We start from the raw sequence: 18565 nt of genomic DNA, 5'->3' as shown, positions 1-18565 counted from the left end.
CTTCAACCCAACCCATCTGTGATTCTATGGAGCCAAAGCATCCCCCGCCTCCCAGGGGCTGTTTCTGGGAAGTCACAGCACATCCCTGCAACCCAAGCAGTGGAGCTTCGCTCAGCGAAGCAGCGTTTCATCTACCTCTGGGTCCTCGGGGAAGATGTTGTCGACGAGTCTCTTGTAGCGAGGCCGCAGGGCACCGCAGCAGCCGCACACGCCTGCAAGAGACGAGACAGAGCCGGTGAGCAGGGACACAACCCGCAGCCCCTGGGCAATCCCCTGCGTGAAGGTGCCTTTGGTGGAAAACGCATCCTTGGATTCAGTGGGGAAGCCTGGGAAGAGGACATGGCACCAAGCTCATGACATCCTATAGTTTTGCAGCCAATAAAACACGCAAGGGAAGAAAATCACAGCTGAGAGGCAGGGAGTTGGCTGGCGACCAGCATCGTTTGACGTAGGACTGCAGGGTTATCTGCTTTTCTCGCCCAAGGAAGCAACCACCAGAGACCACGATGTCCCAAGTTCCTCTAAATCTGGGCCTCTGTGTCTTGCAAGATCCTCTTTTGCGGGTCCTCAGCCCACGAGCTCTTTCCTCCGCTCACTCACCCGAGGACACATCACTCACACCCTGCCCTGTGCAGTGACAATGGCTGCTGGAGACGGTGACAATGAAAGACGAGAGAGCGTTTTACGAAGGCTACGAAAGGAAAATGCATTTTTCCTGTTTGCAGCTCCAACGCTGAGCTGTTGAGAATCACCAAACCCCTTCGATTCCCCCCCTACCTTTGGGCTGCTGGACCGCGGTCCCTCTCCCCCAAGGGGACACCAAGTGACCAGTGTTTTGCAGGACAGCGACACAACCATCCCCATCCTCAATTTCTGAGTGGCCTCAGACGTGCCAGCAGCTTGTCCCTGATGCACCAGCCTTGAGGCAAAACCTCTTACAGCAGCAACTTTGCAGAGCAGCAAAAGCCAAGCATCACCCTCATCCCGACTCAGAGCAATTAGCCATGGCCACCAAATGTCAAAATGTGGCTGGTATCCCCTGCTCTGCTTTCAGGGGGCTGCCGAGGAAGGGGTTTGCCCATTTCTCATGCTCCACAGCAGCCAGGGATGCCCCAATCTTCAGTTTGGGGGTGGCCAGTGGTCCAGGAGGGCTCCTGAGCATCCGTTGTGCTCCCACACACACTGAGCACGGGGACAGTGGCAGCAGCAGAGGGTTCAGCATCCCTGGGCACCTCCACACTGCTACACCCCCCCTGGAAAGCTCTACGAGCGCTGCCCGGCCTCCCAGCCGCTGATTAATATCTGCAGAGTTTGTTTATTTTAAAAAAGGGGAAAGAAAATCAGATTGCTGGACACACTGCCCTCCCCAGCACCGCTCCAAGGGCTTCGCACGCCCGGACCCCCTGCTCCAGCACAACGAATATCTTCCCTGGTGTTACTGGGGTGCTGCACCCACCGAGGAGATTGGTGTCAGCCCCCACCAACTCTTGGCTTTTGTGAGCCCGGGGAAGCCGGGTAATCCGGGGCTGCTTTTTGGCAACCGCCGGCGAGACGCGGAAGCCGGGGGGACAAAGGCTGCGGCGGCGGGAGCCGGGGACCGCTCCGCTTGGAACGCATGAGCTCACGCTGCTCGTGCCAGCTCCCGGCACCCATGTGCTCACACAGGGGAGGTGGACGCTCCTTCTGGGGTCCCCTTTGGGGTCCCCAGGCCCAGCACTCCCAGCAAAGAGCTCCTTTCACCCCCCATGCCCTCTCTGCAAACCCCCCGCGCCTTCCCGCTAGCAAATATTTGATTTCCGAGTCTCGCATGGGCTGCTCTCCCTCCTCCCTCCTCAGCTGCTCGCCATCGATTTTGCTTTTTCCAAAGTACCTTTAAACGGGCCTCTTAATAAATTCTCGTTTGCCTTTCACATAAATGAGCGTCTGATGATCTCCTGCATTGTCTTCATCAATTCCCCTCGGCCCGGCCGAGGCAGCACCATTTACCCCACTGTACGTCCCTGCCGGTGTCTCAGCGGGGGCCACGAGCTCTCCCTGCAAAATATCTGGAAGTTTCCGCCATAAATGATCCCATACCCAAGAGACCAGGTCCCCTCCACCTCCTGCAGCCTCTTCAGTGATTATCTCACCTCCAGAAATGTGACTTTGGAGTGTTTTCAGGATGAACGTACATTTCTAGCCCTGGGAAAGGAGCATAGAGCCCAACCGCGTTCCCAATCCCCAACCCTCACCCCGATGAATGAAGCTGAGGAGCAGACACAGCACGGATCCCATCAATGATAATTGCATAATTAAAGCTAATGCCTTCCCTCTCACCTAACACGACCTCTTCTTCCAGAAGCAGATTTTTAAGGCCTCACCTAAAGAAATTCAGCAGTGGGAGAGAGACCAAGGCCTGAATCACCTGCCAGGAGAGGGGACTCGGGGGACCCATCAGTCCCATGGCGTGGGGGGACAGAGATGGTCCGGATGGGACCCAAAGCCACCGGTGAGGTCCCAGCACGGCGCAGCAGAAGGACAAGGTCTCCAAAGGAGACTCTCTGGTGTCCGGTGAGAGGGCTGAGCTCCCTGAGCCCGGCCCTGAAAGGGTCTCCGGCATCAAACCGAGAACAACTTTCCTGCCCCAAAGCTCTGCCTGCTCTCGGTTCTGCCCGACACACACACACGCACAGACAGAGGGACCAGAAATCAAACAAGCAGAGGAAAAACAGCACAGACCTTGAGGAAAGAGGAAATATCTCCCTTGTTTTGTTTCCCCGCTCCAAGGACTTTCCAGAGAACAACAAACCCAAGTCTGGCCCTGATTCCAGGGCTGAAATCAGGTCCGGATGGGACCCCCCCAGCCCCTGACAGCAGCAAAAACCTTAACGCTGGGGCTGGCAACAACCCCCCCTTAAAAGGCTTTCAGACATTAATTTTTGGCTTTATTTCTATGATTCTGTTTTTCCAGACGCTGTTTTCCTTTCGTACCCACCACGCCGTCCCCACCCACCACCCCTGAGCGAGGCACCAATGTGGTGGCACCAGGGGGGGACACACAAAACCCTGCAGCTGCAATGCTGGCACAAGGTATTTAAAAATAAATCAATAAAATAAAAAGATGACACTGAAGGTCACCACATCAGCTTGTCCCTCCCTGGAGATCCAACCCAACACCCCAGGGAAATAAAGGACAAAACGAGGGGACGGTACCTGCTCCGGCCACGTGCAGCATCTCCCAGGAGCAGGCAGGGCCGGCGGCACAGAGCCGCAGTGCGGGGCTGAGAGCCCAGCTGCTCAAAGCCATCGTCTCCGGAGCAAACCGGGGGGCTCGGGGCACCGGGTACCGCTCTGCTCCTCGGCCGGCGGCAGCATCGCTGCGGGGAGATGCTCAGCCGAGCGAGGAGCCGGCGTTTAAATAAAGAAGGGAGTTTTTCAGCCAGCGCTGCTGAGTCACCCGGGGCGGCTCCGATGGGAACCGCGCCGGGTTTGCTCCGCCGGCGGCTGCACCGGGACGCGGGGGCGGCCGGGGACGCTGGGCATCTCGTTGAGCCCCGAGGCGGGGGGTCAGGGCGGGTTTTTGGAGGTCCTTTGAGCCTGGATCTCTGTTGTTTCTGCGCACGAAGCGTGGCTGGTTGGTGCTAACAAGGGGGGATGCTCGGAGCCGAGCAGCATCCAGGGATGCGGGGACCCGCGCGGCGCGTCACGCTCTCCTCCTGCTGGCAGCCCGCCGCTCCAGAGCCGAGGACACTGGTCTGCTTAAAGATAAGGTAAACCTAGGCAGGGAGAAACATGACTCAACCCTCTCCGTATGGAAGGGGATAAGGTGGGAAGCTCGGGAGCAGCGTCGGCTCCCGCGGTCGCCCACGACACGTGTGTCACCTCCGTCTCGCGCCCGCCTGGGACACCCCGCAGCGTTTATTTGGCTCTTCACTGTCACTCTTGGCCGTGGCGGGTCACATCTGCACTTGCTGGGGCACAAAGCGAGCCAAAGGACCTTTTCCTTCAATAATTCATCGCTGAGAAAGTCATCTAATGAGGGATAATTGCATTTTTTCAGTCCCGGTGACTGCGGGTTGCTGGCATAACCCCCACTTAGCCACTCCAACACCGGCATGAGCCCCAAGGCTCTGAAATAAACTCATTACGTGTGTTTCCAGGAGGAGGGTTCACTGGTACCAGTTGTAACTGGGGTTTTGGGACAGAATACTGCCCATTGAGAACAGGACACAGGCCCAGCTCACCTCCCAAAACGACCATGCGCTCACCTTTCCTCATTAATCCCATCCCCATTTTAACAACACTCTGGCAATAAGCGCGGCCAGAAAAACCTTATGGCCATAGTATTTGATGCCTGGAATTTACTTAATAAGGGCATTCCAACTGATTGCAAACAAATCTTAATTAAATCACGCAAAATCCCTTATTAAACCTAGTATCCCGTGAAGGTCACCCACTCAACCCCAAGCAAAAGCACCATCCCGAAGGCAGCCCAGCCCTGTCCTGTCCTTCCCCGCACACAACCAGGGACCTTTCCCTAATCTGCTTAGCAAAATCTCATTTACAAAGCGAGAGTGTCCTTCACATCCATCCACCCTCCGACTCCATCAGCACTTTGGCACCCGGTGGGTGAGTCCTCCTGGGGAAAAGGATGAAACGTCCCCGCTATGCGTTAGAAATGTCACTGAGCAATATTCAAGTTGGCCCTGAGACACTTTAGTCCTATTTTCCATCCACCCCAGGGTGAGCAGAGGGATGGAGCCCATGGGAAGGGGAGATAAAACAACAGGGAAAGCAAGAAACGAGCAGAGAGAAGGGACGGGCGCGGTGCTACCAGGGATGGTGGGAACCAGAAGAGATGTTGGGGTCGCAGACCCACTTCTTCTTCTTCTTCGCTTGGGTGCTCCTCTGAGCTTCTGCCACCAATCAAGAGGCAGGAAAACCTACATTAAAAATCCAGTTCCTGCACCCGTCAGCCTCTGTTTGTCCCCCAAGGTGGCTTGAGCAGTTCGGTTCAGCCCGGTGCAAAGTAAATGTGTTGGAAAAGAGCCACGGTGAGAAGAGGTGGGACCCTGGGCGGTTGCATTAAAACTCTACCATATTTAGTTGGGGAGGGGGCTGAATCCAGCTCACAGCTCTGTAATTCGAAGCAATGTGCTGATGTTAATTAATAGCTCCCGACCATCCTGAAGGGTTCGGGCTGCACGGCCGCAGCTCCTTCCCTTGTTCATCCAAGTGTCCTTTGGTACCAACCAGCATCTGCAAAGGGGTTTGATAAAAGCTGACAGCTCCTCGGTGGGCAGAGACGCTTTTGGGGACGTTGCAGAAGACCCAAACCTCCGAGGGCAGCACAAGGCAACGCTGGTCACAGGGGGACGTGTCCCTTGACGCCGGCACGAAGGGACAAGGAAATATTTTGAGGCACCGACAGCAAAGGCAGAGACGGCGGGGACCGGCGGGGACCTGTCGCTGCCAGGCCGTATTTCTCACGTCGCTGAGCGGGATGGACGGGAGCGTTGGCAGACAGGGAAACGCTCTCCCAGACGTCGCGTGGAGCCGGCGGTGCAAAGCCTTTTAGCTCAGCAATTAAATTCGCAGCATCCCCCTGGCGCTGCTCCATGTATCGCTGTCTCTGCTGCCACCGACGCAGCCGGGGTGCTGAGCCCCAAATGACAGCTCTGTGCTGGGGCAGGGAACCCCAAACGGGAGCAGGGCCGGAGGCTGAATCCACACTGGTGCCACATCGCTGAATCCCACCTGGCTCTGCCCAACTAATCACAGAATCATTTTGGTTGGAAAGACCCTCAAGGTCATAAAGTCCGACTGTTCCCACACCCCTGGCACTGCCCCATGTCCCTGAGAACGCGCTACAGAGATGCTCCTGATGTTTGCCAGGGCTGGTGCGCGGTTGTGACACGCTGTGCTGCTCTCTTTCAGGATGGGCTGGTGAAGACCAACATGGAGAAGCTGACGTTTTACGCCCTCTCTGCCCCGGAGAAGCTGGATCGCATCGGTGCCTACCTGTCCGAGCGGCTCATCCGAGACGTGAGCCGGCACCGATATGGGTGAGGGCTGGGAGGCTGGTTCAGCCGCCCCAGTGACTGCGCAGTGATGGGACTCTGGACAGTAGAAGGGGCTCAGGCAAGGGCCGGGATGTGTGGGTACACAGCTCCTGCGTGCTCCGGCTGTCCTGAAGCTGTGAGCACAGCACAGAGAGACCCGAAAGTGAGATGTGGGATCACGCAGGGATGTGCAAAAAATCATAAGAGTCAATTTGGTTGGAAAAGACCCTCAAGATCATTGAGTCCAACCGTTAATGCACCCCTGGCACTGCCCCATGTCCTCAGAACCTCATGTCCGTCTGTCCAACCCTCCAGGGCTGGTGACTCCAGCACTGCCCTGGGCAGCCTGTTCCAATGCCCCACAGCCCTTTGGGGAAGAAATTGTTCCCCACATCCAACCTCAACCTCCCCTGGCGCAACTTGAGGCCGTTTCCTCTGCTCCTGGCGCTTGTTCCTGGGGAGCAGAGCCCGACCCCCCCTGGCTCCAAGCTCCTTTCAGGCAGGTCAGAGATCAGAAGGTCTCCCCTCAGCTCCTGTTCTCCAGCTGAACCCCCCAGGTCCCTCAGCCGCTCCATCACACTTGTGCTCCAGCCCCTCACCAGCTCCGTTCCCTTCTCTCCACTTGCTCCAGCACCTCAAGGCCTTTCTTGGTGTGAGGGGCCCAAAACTGAACAGCTCATTCCCATCTTCCCCCCCTTTCCAAACACTGACAGCTCAGGCATCAAATCCAGCTTTAACAACTCCACGATGGGCCAGAAATCAGCCCAAATTCCCGCTTACACCAGCAACAGATCCTCCCCTCCATTATTTACACTTCTGAGCCTGCTCCGGCACCGCAGCGCGTGTGCAAAGCTTCCAAATTAATTAATATTTCACAGCGGTGATTAGACTCAGGCATTAAAGCCGCACCAGCCCCTTTTGCAGACAGGGGAATCCACCCATTAAAGCTGGAGGTTTGCATCACGTACCTGGCACCGGTTCGAGGGGAGAAGGGGAGTTAAGCGCCTTAATGGGCGCCTGGTTTTGTTATACAACACACACAGAGGGAAAGCTGAGGGGGGCAAAAGGCTTAAACTGCAGGAAATCCACTCAAACTCTGGGCTCGATGCGAGATGTTCCCCAGTTTTCGCGTGTCTGGCCCAGATGGCGTAGGTGGAAAAGCTCTGACGGAGGCTGAGAGTCCACCCGACATCAGCACCAGCCTCCGAAAGCTGCTTCATTAAGAGAAGAACCTTAATTAAGGTTCATTTTGCAAGGCCAAAGCTCTGCCCCACGCAGCGCAGAGCCGGACGCCACAGAACAGCCAAGGACATGGGAGGGTTCGCGAGTCTGAAAGGTTTTTAGAGGAAAAAAGAAACAACAAGGAACCTTCCGTCCTGTTTTGCATGGTCAACAAAACACACAATAAGGGCCTTCGGAGATGCTGACCACGCACGGGGCTGCGGTTTCCTTCTTCCCCAAGAAACGCGACATCAAAGCCCACAGCCAGTTCTAATTGTGGCACAAAACCTGAGCGAAAACCCTCATTTACAGAGACGGAAACGTGACGGGACCAGCCACAGCTGCACTTTCTCTCTAGCCTGCCTTCTCTTCCCTTCTCTCTTTCCCTTCTCCCTTTCTTTTCCCCTCTCCCTTTCCCTTTCTTTTCCCTTTCCCTTTTTCCCTTTCCCTGTCTTTTCCCCTCTCCCGTTCCCCCTTTCTTTCCTCTCTCCCTTTTCCTCCTCTCCCTTTTCCCCCTCTCCCTTTCTTTTCCCTCTCCCTTTCCCCCTTTCTTTTCCCCTCTCCCTTTCCCCCTTTCTTTTCCTTTTCCCTTTCCCCCTTTCTTTTCCTTTTCCCTTTCCCCCTTTCTTTTCCCTCTCCCTTTCCCCCTTTCTTTTCCCTCTCCCTTCCCCCTTTCTTTTCCTTTTTCCCCTTTCCCCTTTCTTTTCCCTTTTCCCCTTTCCCCTTTCTTTTCCCTTTTCCCCTTTCCCCTTTCTTTTCCCTTTTCCCCTTTCTTTTCCCTTTTCCCCTTTCCCCTTTCTTTTCCCTTTTCCCCTTTCCCCTTTCTTTTCCCTTTTCCCCTTTCCCCTTTCTTTTCCCTTTTCCCCTTTCCCCTTTCTTTTCCCTTTTCCCCTTTCCCCTTTCTTTTCCCTTTTCCCCTTTCCCCTTTCTTTTCCCTTTTCCCCTTTCCCCTTTCTTTTCCCTTTTCCCCTTTCCCCTTTCTTTTCCCTTTTCCCCTTTCCCCTTTCTTTTCCCTTTTCCCCTTTCCCCTTTCTTTTCCCTCTCCCTTTCCCCCTTCTTTTCCCTCTCCCTTTCTTTTCCCTCTCCCTTTCCCCCTTCTTTTCCCTCTCCCTTTCCCCCTTTCTTTTCCCTCTCCCTTTCCCCCTTCTTTTCCCTCTCCCTTTCCCCCTTTCTTTTCCCTCTCCCTTTCTCCCGTTCTTTTCCCTCTCCCTTCCCCCTTTCTTTCCCTCTCCCTTCCCCCTTTCTTTTCCCTTTTCCCCTTTCTTTTCCCCTTTCCCCTTTCTTTTCCCTTTTCCCCTTTCTTTTCCCTCTCCCTTTCTCCCTTTCTTTTCCCTCTCCCTTTCTCCCTTTCTTTTCCCTTTCCCTTTTCCCCTTTCTTTTCCCTTTCCCTTTCCCCTTCTTTTCCCTTTCCCTTTCCCCTTCTTTTCCCTTTCCCTTTCCCCTTCTTTTCCCTTTCCCTTTCCCCCTTTCTTTTCCCTTTCCCCCTTTCTTTTCCCTTTCCCCCTTTCTTTTCCCCTTTCCCTTTCTTTTCCCCTCTCCTTTTCCCCTTCTTTTCCCCTTCCCCTTTCCTTTCTTCTCTCTTTTCTCTTGATTAACTCCTTCAGCGAACACAACCGACCTCCAGCCCCATCACGACAGCCTCTCTTTGTGCTTCTCCATCAACCAGGGCTGACGTGCTGGGCATTACCAGGTTCAGACTGGCAAAAACGAAGCAAAGTGCATTGATAACACCTCTTGAAAACCTGCAGAGCACCTCTGCCGCTGCCCACTGCGGACAGAAGGATTCTCTTTGGGGCAGGTATTGCAAACTCAGTCGCAGTTTGACATCCTTACCCAGCATCTATAAATCTCTTCAAAGCATCGCATTTCCGCTCTCATTCACCTTCCTTATCCAAACCTTCGGGTCCGAGGTTGATCCGTAATTCCCGATCCTGGCAGTTTGGTGGTTTGGAGTGTCTGTGGAAGGGGAACATCTCCAATCCCCCAGCAGAGCTACAGCCGGGAGCCAAACACCTCTGGAAACGCATTTTCTTGTGCAATTACTGATTGCACAAGCAATTACCAGAGCCCTTAAGCACTCGGGCTTGCTGAGGTTTGAGGTGAACAATGTCAGCCCCTGGCCTGGCACAATCTCTGCCAGGGAGGGGTCAAATCCTGCCCAGACACGGCAATGCAAAAGGAAGAAAGCCCTGGACTTGGCTGCAGCCATCGAGGTTCAACACAAAACCTTAGGAGAGCCACGACCGAGCGGCTCAGAAAAGCCCCCGGCGCTGCCGGCACCACAAACAGCCCCTTTTCCTCTACGAGCATTGAATTAATTTGCAGATCATTTAGTTAAAATGTATAGAAGGAAAAAAAAAAGAAAAAGAAAAAGCTTAATTCTTAATTGCATTTCACATTCCCCCGCTGAGCCATCCAGTCCCACCAAGAGCTATTTATTTAGCACAAAACCCATCCGCTCGCACGGCTGCTGCCCGTGACTCGGTGGCAGCTCGTGGGGACCTCGCTGGCACCCACCGCCAACAACGCCTCCTCCCCAGAAAAGCCCCATTTCCCCTGTTCCAGCTGCCGCCGAGAAGAAATATTAAAAAAATAATAAAAATAAAAAGGGGAACCTTCTCTATTTCAAGCTTTGTGGGAGGAGACAGCTTGTGCTGGTGAGCAGAGAGCAAAGAAAGGGGACGTGGAGGAAATAAACCGCGGTCGAGATTCGGTTTGTTGTCTGGCACACGCGGCCGCGCCAGTAAAATGGGGGGGGACTGGAAAGCAAATCCCACTTCCCAATGGAGGTGTTAACGCCATCCCGCAGCTCCCTGCTCCCCTTACGGCCACGGCCCCGCTCCAAGGAGCTCGTTCTGCCCTTTGTAGATGTTTCTGAATCAAAGCCCAGGTCCTGGAGACAGGAGTGAACAGGAAGTTTTTTGGGGTTGGGAACAAAAAGGACCGGGCTTTTCCCACAGCCAAGGCCATTGCACAGCCCCAAGCAGGGGGAAATATGCTATTTCGTCAGCCAAAGCCCAGCCCCGGTGTGAAATCCCCCGTGGAGCAGCTAATCCCTAAGCCAGGCTTAGGACAGTGAGCTCCAACTGCAGATAGGGACACAGCCCAACGGTTCAGCTCACAAACCTGTGGTTTGCACGAAACCAGCCATCCTTGATAGGACAAGCGGTGATGGTTTTAAACTAAAGGAGGGAGATTCAGGCCGGACATGATGCAGAAATTGTTTGTGCTGAGGGTGGTGAGAGCCTGGCCCAGGTTGGCCAGAGAGGTGGTGGCTGAACCATCCCTGGAGACATCCCAGGCCAGGCTGGACGGGGCTCTGAGCAACCTGAGCTGGTGAAGAGGTCCCTGCTCATGGCAGGGGGAACTGGGGGAGATTTAATGGTCCCTTCCCACCCAAACTATGAGAAGATTCAATGATCCAGGCTGGCACGGCTGTGGTTGAAGCTCCGCTCTCCCGTTTTCACCAGCGATGCAAAAAGAAATGGAATGGGAGCTGAAAATGGACACCACGATCTCCTGCCTCCCACACGCAAACACCAGCCCAGCACAAGGTGCCAGCGCTGGATAAGGGGGACGCAAAGGGTGGCCCGTGCCCCCCGTGTCCCCCTCTCAGGGAGGGAGCAGGTTCCCCCATAACGCAGCAAGTGTTCTGCACCGCTTAGTCCTGTCCACAGAGGAAAAGAAACATCCACCAAATCCTTCCCCCAGGCCAAGAGACGGTTAAAAAAGAGATTAAAAAGATACTGATAATCCCGTGCATTTCTAATGCACCTTTCATCCCAAGTATCCCACAGAGCTTTCCAGCTCCTGGACGCTTTCCAGGGCCACAAGCCGCAGCGATGCTCGGCCCCAGCGCCACCGCAGAACGGACCAGCCTGGCTTCTGTCCTCAAAGTCACATTCAGGTCCCCAGAGATGCTCTGTCCTTCCTCACCCTGAGGAAACGCCGGGTACTTTGGAGCAGGGGATTCCCCAAAATGTAAGCTGGGGGTAAGAGGAGCCGCGGCCCCATGTGGCGTTGCCATTCGGGATGCCGGGGGACAACCAGAGCGTGTCACACCCCTCGGGACAGATCATCAAAGTGACATCAGGGGGGCTGGTGGGGGTTTTGGCTACTCAGCTCTCCCCCAGGTTTGCCCAGGGTTTGGGGTCCCCTGCAGCTCCCCAGCAGAGGATTATTAAACGCTCCAGGGTGCTGCAAATTGCTCAGATGATGACAACAGCTCCCTGCTTGCCAGGGGCACAAATTGCCAAAAAACAACCCAAAAGTCAGCTCAAACCCCAACATGGATGCAAAAGCCCCGAGCGAGGGGGGAACTGGGCACTGTCGGGAGGATTTGGGCATCGGGGATGTGTGTCCTGCATGGAGAGCATCGCTGCCATCCCATGCCGGACAGACAGGTCCTGCGGTGGGAGCGGGCGAGGGAACCCCAGTGCGGGGGGGCTGCAGAGGGACCGCGGCCCCGGGGACGTGAAGAATCGTCACCGAGCCAAGGAGGGGAGGGAAGCATTCCCCTCGTTCAGAGGGTGGAAAAATACCAGCTGGGAGACCTGAATGACTCAACGGAGGCCACGGAGGAGTCAGCACCGGGAGGAGAGGAACGGAACCGCGTGCCCTGCCTCGGCTTCCCCCCCGCGGGTAAAACCCCCTCCGCAAGCCCCCAGCTCCCCTCCCTGCCCGCAGGAGGCACGTGCTGCATCCCGATGTACCTCAGGACCTCCCCATGTATGCACCCCATTGAACCCCAAAACACGCACCCCATCACCTGGTGGGATGGGGGGGGTCCAGCACCCTGCCCGCCCACCTCACCCTGCCAAAATCACTCACCCACGGCACCGCAGCTCCTCGCGGATAGGGGGCTCGACCGAGAGCCCCTAAACAACCCCGCAGCCCTCGGTGGGGCTGAGACCCCCCCAGGAAGGGCAGCGGGCGGGGGGTCCCTCGTCCGTGGTGCTGGCCCTGCGCTGACAGCACAGGGAAGGATGCTCGGGCGGCGGGTGGTGAGGATTTAAGAGCCACCCGGCCACCCCCCAGCCCTTCCCAAAAGCTCCCAGCGGCTTAGCATGGCCCGCTGCCCCGGGGGGGGCACCAGCTGCTCCACCAGCTGCTCCCCATTACGCATACGGTATCGCCCGCCAGGGATGCGGGACCCCATATGTCCACCCTGCGCAGAGGGGTGACAACGTGGGGGGACAGCAATCCCCCAAACACCCCGGGGGTACACAGGCCTATATGGGGCTGCCCCACGCCAAGGACCAGGCAGGTCCCCGGTACGGCGGGGGTGTGGCTGTATATAGGACTGAGATCCCCCGTGATCTGATGGGGGGGTGACACTTCGCCCCCAAATAACCAGGTGCAGCTGAAGAGCCCTATATAGCACCCAAAGCTTCCCCACCCCAAGGACTGGGTGAGCCCCCACCAGTATGGGGGTCACTGGTCCTATAGAGGAGCAAGGCCCCCCAGCCTTGGGGAGCAGGTGGCCCCAGGAACCCCAGCTCGGGGGGGGACGGTTAATGGCCCATGGTCGCCCAGGGAGGGGGTTACGTCCCTTTATAGGACCACGGTGTGTGTCCCAACCCCAAAGAGGGGGCACCCTCCAGAAATTGGGGGGATGCACAGCCCTGTAAATGACCAAAGTCTCCACAAAACCCAAAGAGGGGGTGACACCCCAGTAACCATGGAGATGCATAGCTCTATATAGGAGAAATGTCCCCTCCCAAACCCAAAGAGGGGTCACCCCCAGTAACTAGGGGGACACACAGCCCTGTAAATAACCAAAGTCCCCCCCAAATGATGTTGACCCCCCCAAACCCAAAGACCGGTCACCCCAGTAACCAGGGAGATGCACGGCTCTATAAAGGACCGAGGTCCCCCAAAAACCCAAAGAGAGGGTGACCCCCCCCAGTAACTTATAGGGTGCGCTACCCCGCAAAGGACCAAGGTCCCCCCAACCACAACGCGAGGTCACCCCCCTGCAAACTGGGGGTGCATAGCTCTTCATAGGACGGAGGTCCCCCCCACCCCAAAGAGGGGATACCCCCAGTAACTGGGGGTGCACCGCCCTACAAAGCCCGAGGCACCCAGTAACCAGGCCCCGGGGGATGCAGCCGCAAGTCCGCGGGAAGCGGGAGCGGGGGCGCGCACGGCCCCGAACCGGCACCGGTACCGGTACCGGGCTCGCCCCGCGGGCACTCACCGTACATGGCGCTGCCGCCCGGCGTGGCGTGGCGTGGCGTGGCCCGGCCCGGCCCGGCCCGGCTCGGTGCGGCTGCAGGCGGCGCTGCCCGGCCCGGCTCTGCCCCCTCCCCGAGCGGCGCCGGCCGGGGGCGGCACCGGGGGGGCGGCACCGGGGGCGGCACCGGGGGCGGCACCGGGGGCGGCACCGGGGGCGGCACCGCGGCCGCGGCTCCTCCCGCCCGCACGGCCCCCCCGGGACGGTTCGGGGGAACTGAGGCCCCGGGACCCGCTGCCCCACAGGCGGGGTCAGAGAGGCGTCCACACGCTGCACCCCCCACTGCCCCACGCTGCACCCACAGCACCCACCGCCTGCAGCCCACGGTACCCACCCCACAGCACCCACCCCGCTGCACGCACCGCCTGCACCCCACGGTACCCACCCCACAGCACCCACCTCCTGCACCCCACAGCACCCACCCCGCTGCACCCACCGCCTGCACCCCACGGTACCCACCCCACAGCACCCACCTCCTGCACCCCATGGCACCCACCTCCTGCACCCCACGGTACCCACCCCACAGCACCCACCCCGCTGCACCCCAGGGCACTCACCCCCCCTTGCACTCCATGCACCCATCCACCTGCACCCCACAGCACCCACCCTCCCCCTCCTGCACCCCACAGCAGCCACCCCACCCTGCACCCCATGCACCCATCCACCTGCACCCCAGGGCACCCACCCCCCACAGCACCCACCCCCTGCACCCCACAGTACCCATCCTCCCCTGCAAACCCACAGCACCCACCACCTGCACTCCACATCAACCACCCCCCACTGTACAACACAGCACCCACCCCCTGCACCCCACATAAACCACCCCCCACTGTACAACACAGCACCCACGCCCCTGCAACCCCACAGCATCCACACCCTGCACCCCACAGCACCCATCCCCCCTGTACCCCATGCACCCACCCCACAGCACCCACGACCCCCACACCCACCCCCCTGTACCCCATGCACCCATCCACCTGCACCCCAGGGCACCCACCCCCTACATCACCCATCACCTGCACCCACAGCACTCACCCCCCTGCACCCCACAGCACCCACCACCTGCACCCCACATCAGCCACCCCCCATTGTACACCACAGCACCCACTCCTTGCATCCCACATCACCCACCCCTCCCCTCACCCACCCTGCGCACCCCACAGCACCCCCAAACCACACCGTGGGGCTTTACCCCACAGCTGGCAGCACAAGCCCCAGTGGCAGCAGCTCTGCCCTGCACATATGGGCTGTGCCAGCGAGCCGGGACCCCCCCGCGCCCCCAAACACACTGGTGAGCCCCTGAACATCCTCCCTCAGCAGGTCAGCTGGCCCCAAGCCCCATTTGGGGACCCCAAACCCCAGCAGAGGGGTTTCCTTCCAGAGCTTGGTCACCCTTCGCATCGCTCATCCTGGGAATAAGCACCTGGGGGTGTTAAACCCCCCACTTTCCCCATGCAGGGGAGATCCTGTGTGTGCTCCCCCCATCCCGCCGCCAGCCCCACAGAGCACCCACCCTGGCATCTGTGGCCACCTGAGTGGCGACTGTGGCCACCTGAGTGGCAACCATGGCCTTTCCCTGCACCGGCCGCTGCCAGCCCAGCCAAGTGGGAGCTGCACCAGGCTCCCAAATTACGGACGCTGCTGAGGCCCAGGTCTGCTCAGCTGCTTCTAGAAGGTTCTGGAGAGTGAGACGAGGGGCTCAGACGTCCCTGGAGAGACAGGGATGGCAGGGAAGGGGCTGAGAGCGTTTGGACAGGGTGAGGAATAAGGAAAATACCTCCCCGAGGTGCCTTAGCAGCACTAAAGTGATGCAGCAACACGCTGCTGCCCAAGGGGAAACTGAGGCACGGATGGACCCACCAGGGCCCTCCCCGTGCCAGACCCTGTCACAAGCACAAGTGACCCCCCCACTTGGGGACGGGGACAAGGCTGGAGGTGACAGGGGGCACAGGAGGTGCTGGCACTGGGCTGCTGCAAATCTCCCCCTCCCTGAGCTTTTTGCTGCAAAACCCCCCGGGTTGGATCATCTAATTAGGCAATAGCTGGTGCCTCACGATCCTCCTCGCAGGGAAATTATGGTTTAATTAAAACATTTCGGGAGTTAATCTGTGTTGCTGATTCCCCTGGTGACGGAGCAGCCGCACAAAGAGCCGCGTTCCCAGGGGACCGGAGGGTTTTGGTGGGGGACACGGCAGCAGTGACAGGCCAAGGGACAGAGCTCCTGAGTGTCCCTGGTCAGGCCCAGCCCCAGAATCAGGCACAAAGTCCTTTCTATTGTGAATTTAAAAGCCTCGAAGTAAAACCTGATGATGAAGGAAGAGCCTGAAGCAGATGTGGCCAATCCCCCCCAGCCCGGGAACCCTCGTCCCTCTGCTCATGGGGATTTGCGAGGCCACCAGCCAAGGGACACGGCGGCCAAGGAAACTCAAACACTTCTGTGATTCTACAATCCCTGCCCAAGGTCAGGATGGATCCGTGGAGGTTGGGGTGGGGGACAAGACAAGGGCCGAGAAGGATCAAACCCTGCGTGCTGCCAGCACGGGTCCTCAGCCCCCACCTGTCATTGGCACAACAGGGACCCCAACACGCTCCAGCCTTGCCCAGAGGGACACAAGTGTGTGTCGGGCGCAGCACAGTCCCGTTACCTCTCCAGCAGGTACGGGGGGGACGCGGAATCACTTGGGGCACAGGATGCTCTCGGGACACGTGGCCATGTCCCTGCATAGGGCTCAGAAACGCTGTGCAGAGCTCAGCATAGAATCATAGATCACAGAACCATAGGATCATCCTGGTTGGAAAAAGCCCCTCAAGATCATCAAGTCCAACCATAACCCACCCCTGGCACTGCCCCATGTCCTCAGAACCTCATGTCCGTCTGTCCAGCCCTCCAGGGATGGTGACTCCAGCACTGCCCTGGGCAGCCTGTTCCAATGCCCCACAGCCCTTTGGGGAAGAAATTGTTCCCCAAATCCAACCTCAGCCTCCCCTGGCGCAACTTGAGGCCGTTTCCTCTGCTCCTGGCGCTTGTTCCTGGGGAGCAGAGCCCGACCCCCCCTGGCTCCAAGCTCCTTTCAGGCAGTTCAGAGATCAGAAGGTCTCCCCTCAGCTCCTGTTCTCCAGCTGAACCCCCCAGGTCCCTCAGCCGCTCCCATCACACTTGTGCTCCAGCCCCTCACCAGCTCCGTTCCCTTCTCTCCACTCGCTCCAGCACCTCAAGGTCTGTCTTGCATCCTTCCCCGCATCCCCCTTCCCGCATCCCCCCTCTCTCCCGCAGCTGTTTCCATGGCCACGGAGCTGCTGCAGTAACCACAGCGGGGTCTCCAGCACCGAGCCACTGATCCCTTTCCTGGCCACCACATACCCAGGGCAGAGCCAGACTCCCCAGTCCAGACCCCCATGGCTGCTCCCACACACCAGGTCTCGGGGTGTTTGCGCTGGTTCTTGCACACCCGCACCCATTCTGGCACCAACACCCGCCAGGTCACTCGCACAATGCCCAAGGATGGGCTCTTCCCGTGCCCCGATGGTTCCCACGTGCGATGTGCTGCCACTCACACATCTCCACATCACTTTTTGCACAAGGATCCAATTCTTGCACATGTGTGGCACAGGAGGGACAGGGGGGACACTGTCACAGTGCAAGGTGATGCTGCCCACACATGGAGCGCTCCCAGCAGCCAGCGGAGCAGGATCTGTGCCAAAAAGCCAAGCGCTGCCCTCCCTGCAGCTGCGAGGGGAGCACCCATGGGTGTCTCTGGTGGGAGCACTGGTGTGAGACGGCTACAGGAATGTCCCCAACCCCTCCAGACATCCCCAGTTCTTCTGTCCCAACACAAAGTCTGGACACATGGTGGTGCCCTGTACCACCTCATCAACACCCCGTCTCCAGGATGGGGAAACTGAGGCATGCTCTGCCTCTCATGCCCAAACACCACCAGTTCTTTCCCCAAGCCGGGCACAGCTGTGCAGGCCACAGGGACATTCAGGGGACATGCACAAGGTTGTCACCACCACACCTTTAGTGCATACCTCATATACGGCTGCTCAGACATCAAACACAGCAGGGTGACAGCGGCAGGGCCAGTTCAAAGGCAAAAAACCCCAAGTCTCTGCCAGCCAGAAACACAGAATCATAGAACCAAAGACTGATTTTGGTTGGAAAAGACCCTCAGGATCATCAAGTCCAACCATTCCCCCAACACTGGCACTGCCCCATGTCCTGAGAACCTCATCTCTGTCTGTTCGACCCTCCAGGGATGGTGACTCCAGCACTGCCCTGGGCAGCCTGTTCCAATGCCCCACAGCCCTTTGGGGAAGAAATTGTTCCCCACATCCAACCTCCTCTGGCGCAACTTGAGGCCGTTTCCTCTGCTCCTGGCGCTTGTTCCTGGGGAGCAGAGCCCGACCCCCCTGGCTCCAAGCTCCTTTCAGGCAGTTCAGAGATCAGAAGGTCTCCCCTCAGCTCCTGTTCTCCAGCTGAACCCCCCAGGTCCCTCAGCCGCTCCATCTCACTTGTGCTGGTGACCAGGCGACACCAAATCTTGCGTCCCTGATCCAGGACTGGGGTTTGCATGTGAAGAAAATCCCTTTAGAGCCCCCAGTATGTGTCTTTGTCACCCTGGGAAGCCTCTCGTGCAAACACTCCCGATAAACACACTGGGACAACACCCGTGTGCGGCAGGAACGGCTGTGAGCCCTCACATCTTCATATTCTTTTGTAGATATTGATGCCACATATACTTTATCTGCTTTAGTTTATCTGTGTATCTGTAGCTTTGCTACCCTGCCTGGATGTGACTTTAACTATACTGCCCCAATTATTGCTTGTCAAGTACTGTCAACTAACTATACCCCTGCCACCATGTTGCTCCTTGTCCCCAGTCCCATGGGACAGTTTTTGCAGCTCACAACCTTACACCGACTGCTGAAGCCAAGGAGGGAGCAGGCACAACAAACCTTAATATCTGTCCATTGTGTCCATCACACAAACCTTGGAATTTGCTCAACAAATAGTCAAGTGTAGCTGGTCGGAATCCCCTTTAGGATGATCTCCCTCCCTCTATGGAAA

General features: G+C 57.8%; 1 protein-coding gene across 2 annotated transcripts in view; it reads right to left on the bottom strand.

Moving 5' to 3' along the window:
* Positions 1 to 13567, bottom strand: part of EFR3B (EFR3 homolog B) — a 44676-nt gene extending 31109 nt beyond the window's left edge. For both annotated transcript variants that reach the window (XM_082049815.1, XM_082049816.1), the window contains exons 1-2: positions 13462 to 13567; positions 136 to 212 (exon numbers count right to left, since the gene is read on the bottom strand). In XM_082049815.1, coding sequence (XP_081905941.1) covers positions 136 to 212; positions 13462 to 13468 — 84 coding nt within the window. In that variant the 5' untranslated portion in view covers positions 13469 to 13567. The remainder of the gene's footprint in view (positions 1 to 135; positions 213 to 13461) is intronic.
* Between the last annotated feature and the right edge of the window lie 4998 nt (positions 13568 to 18565).

Source organism: Streptopelia decaocto, assembly GCF_964273445.1.
Source record: "Streptopelia decaocto genome assembly, chromosome: 3".
NCBI classification, from domain to species: Eukaryota; Metazoa; Chordata; class Aves; order Columbiformes; family Columbidae; genus Streptopelia; species Streptopelia decaocto.
The sequence above is the reverse complement of the archived record's forward strand: the minus strand, read 5'-3'. Positions and strand labels throughout refer to the sequence as shown.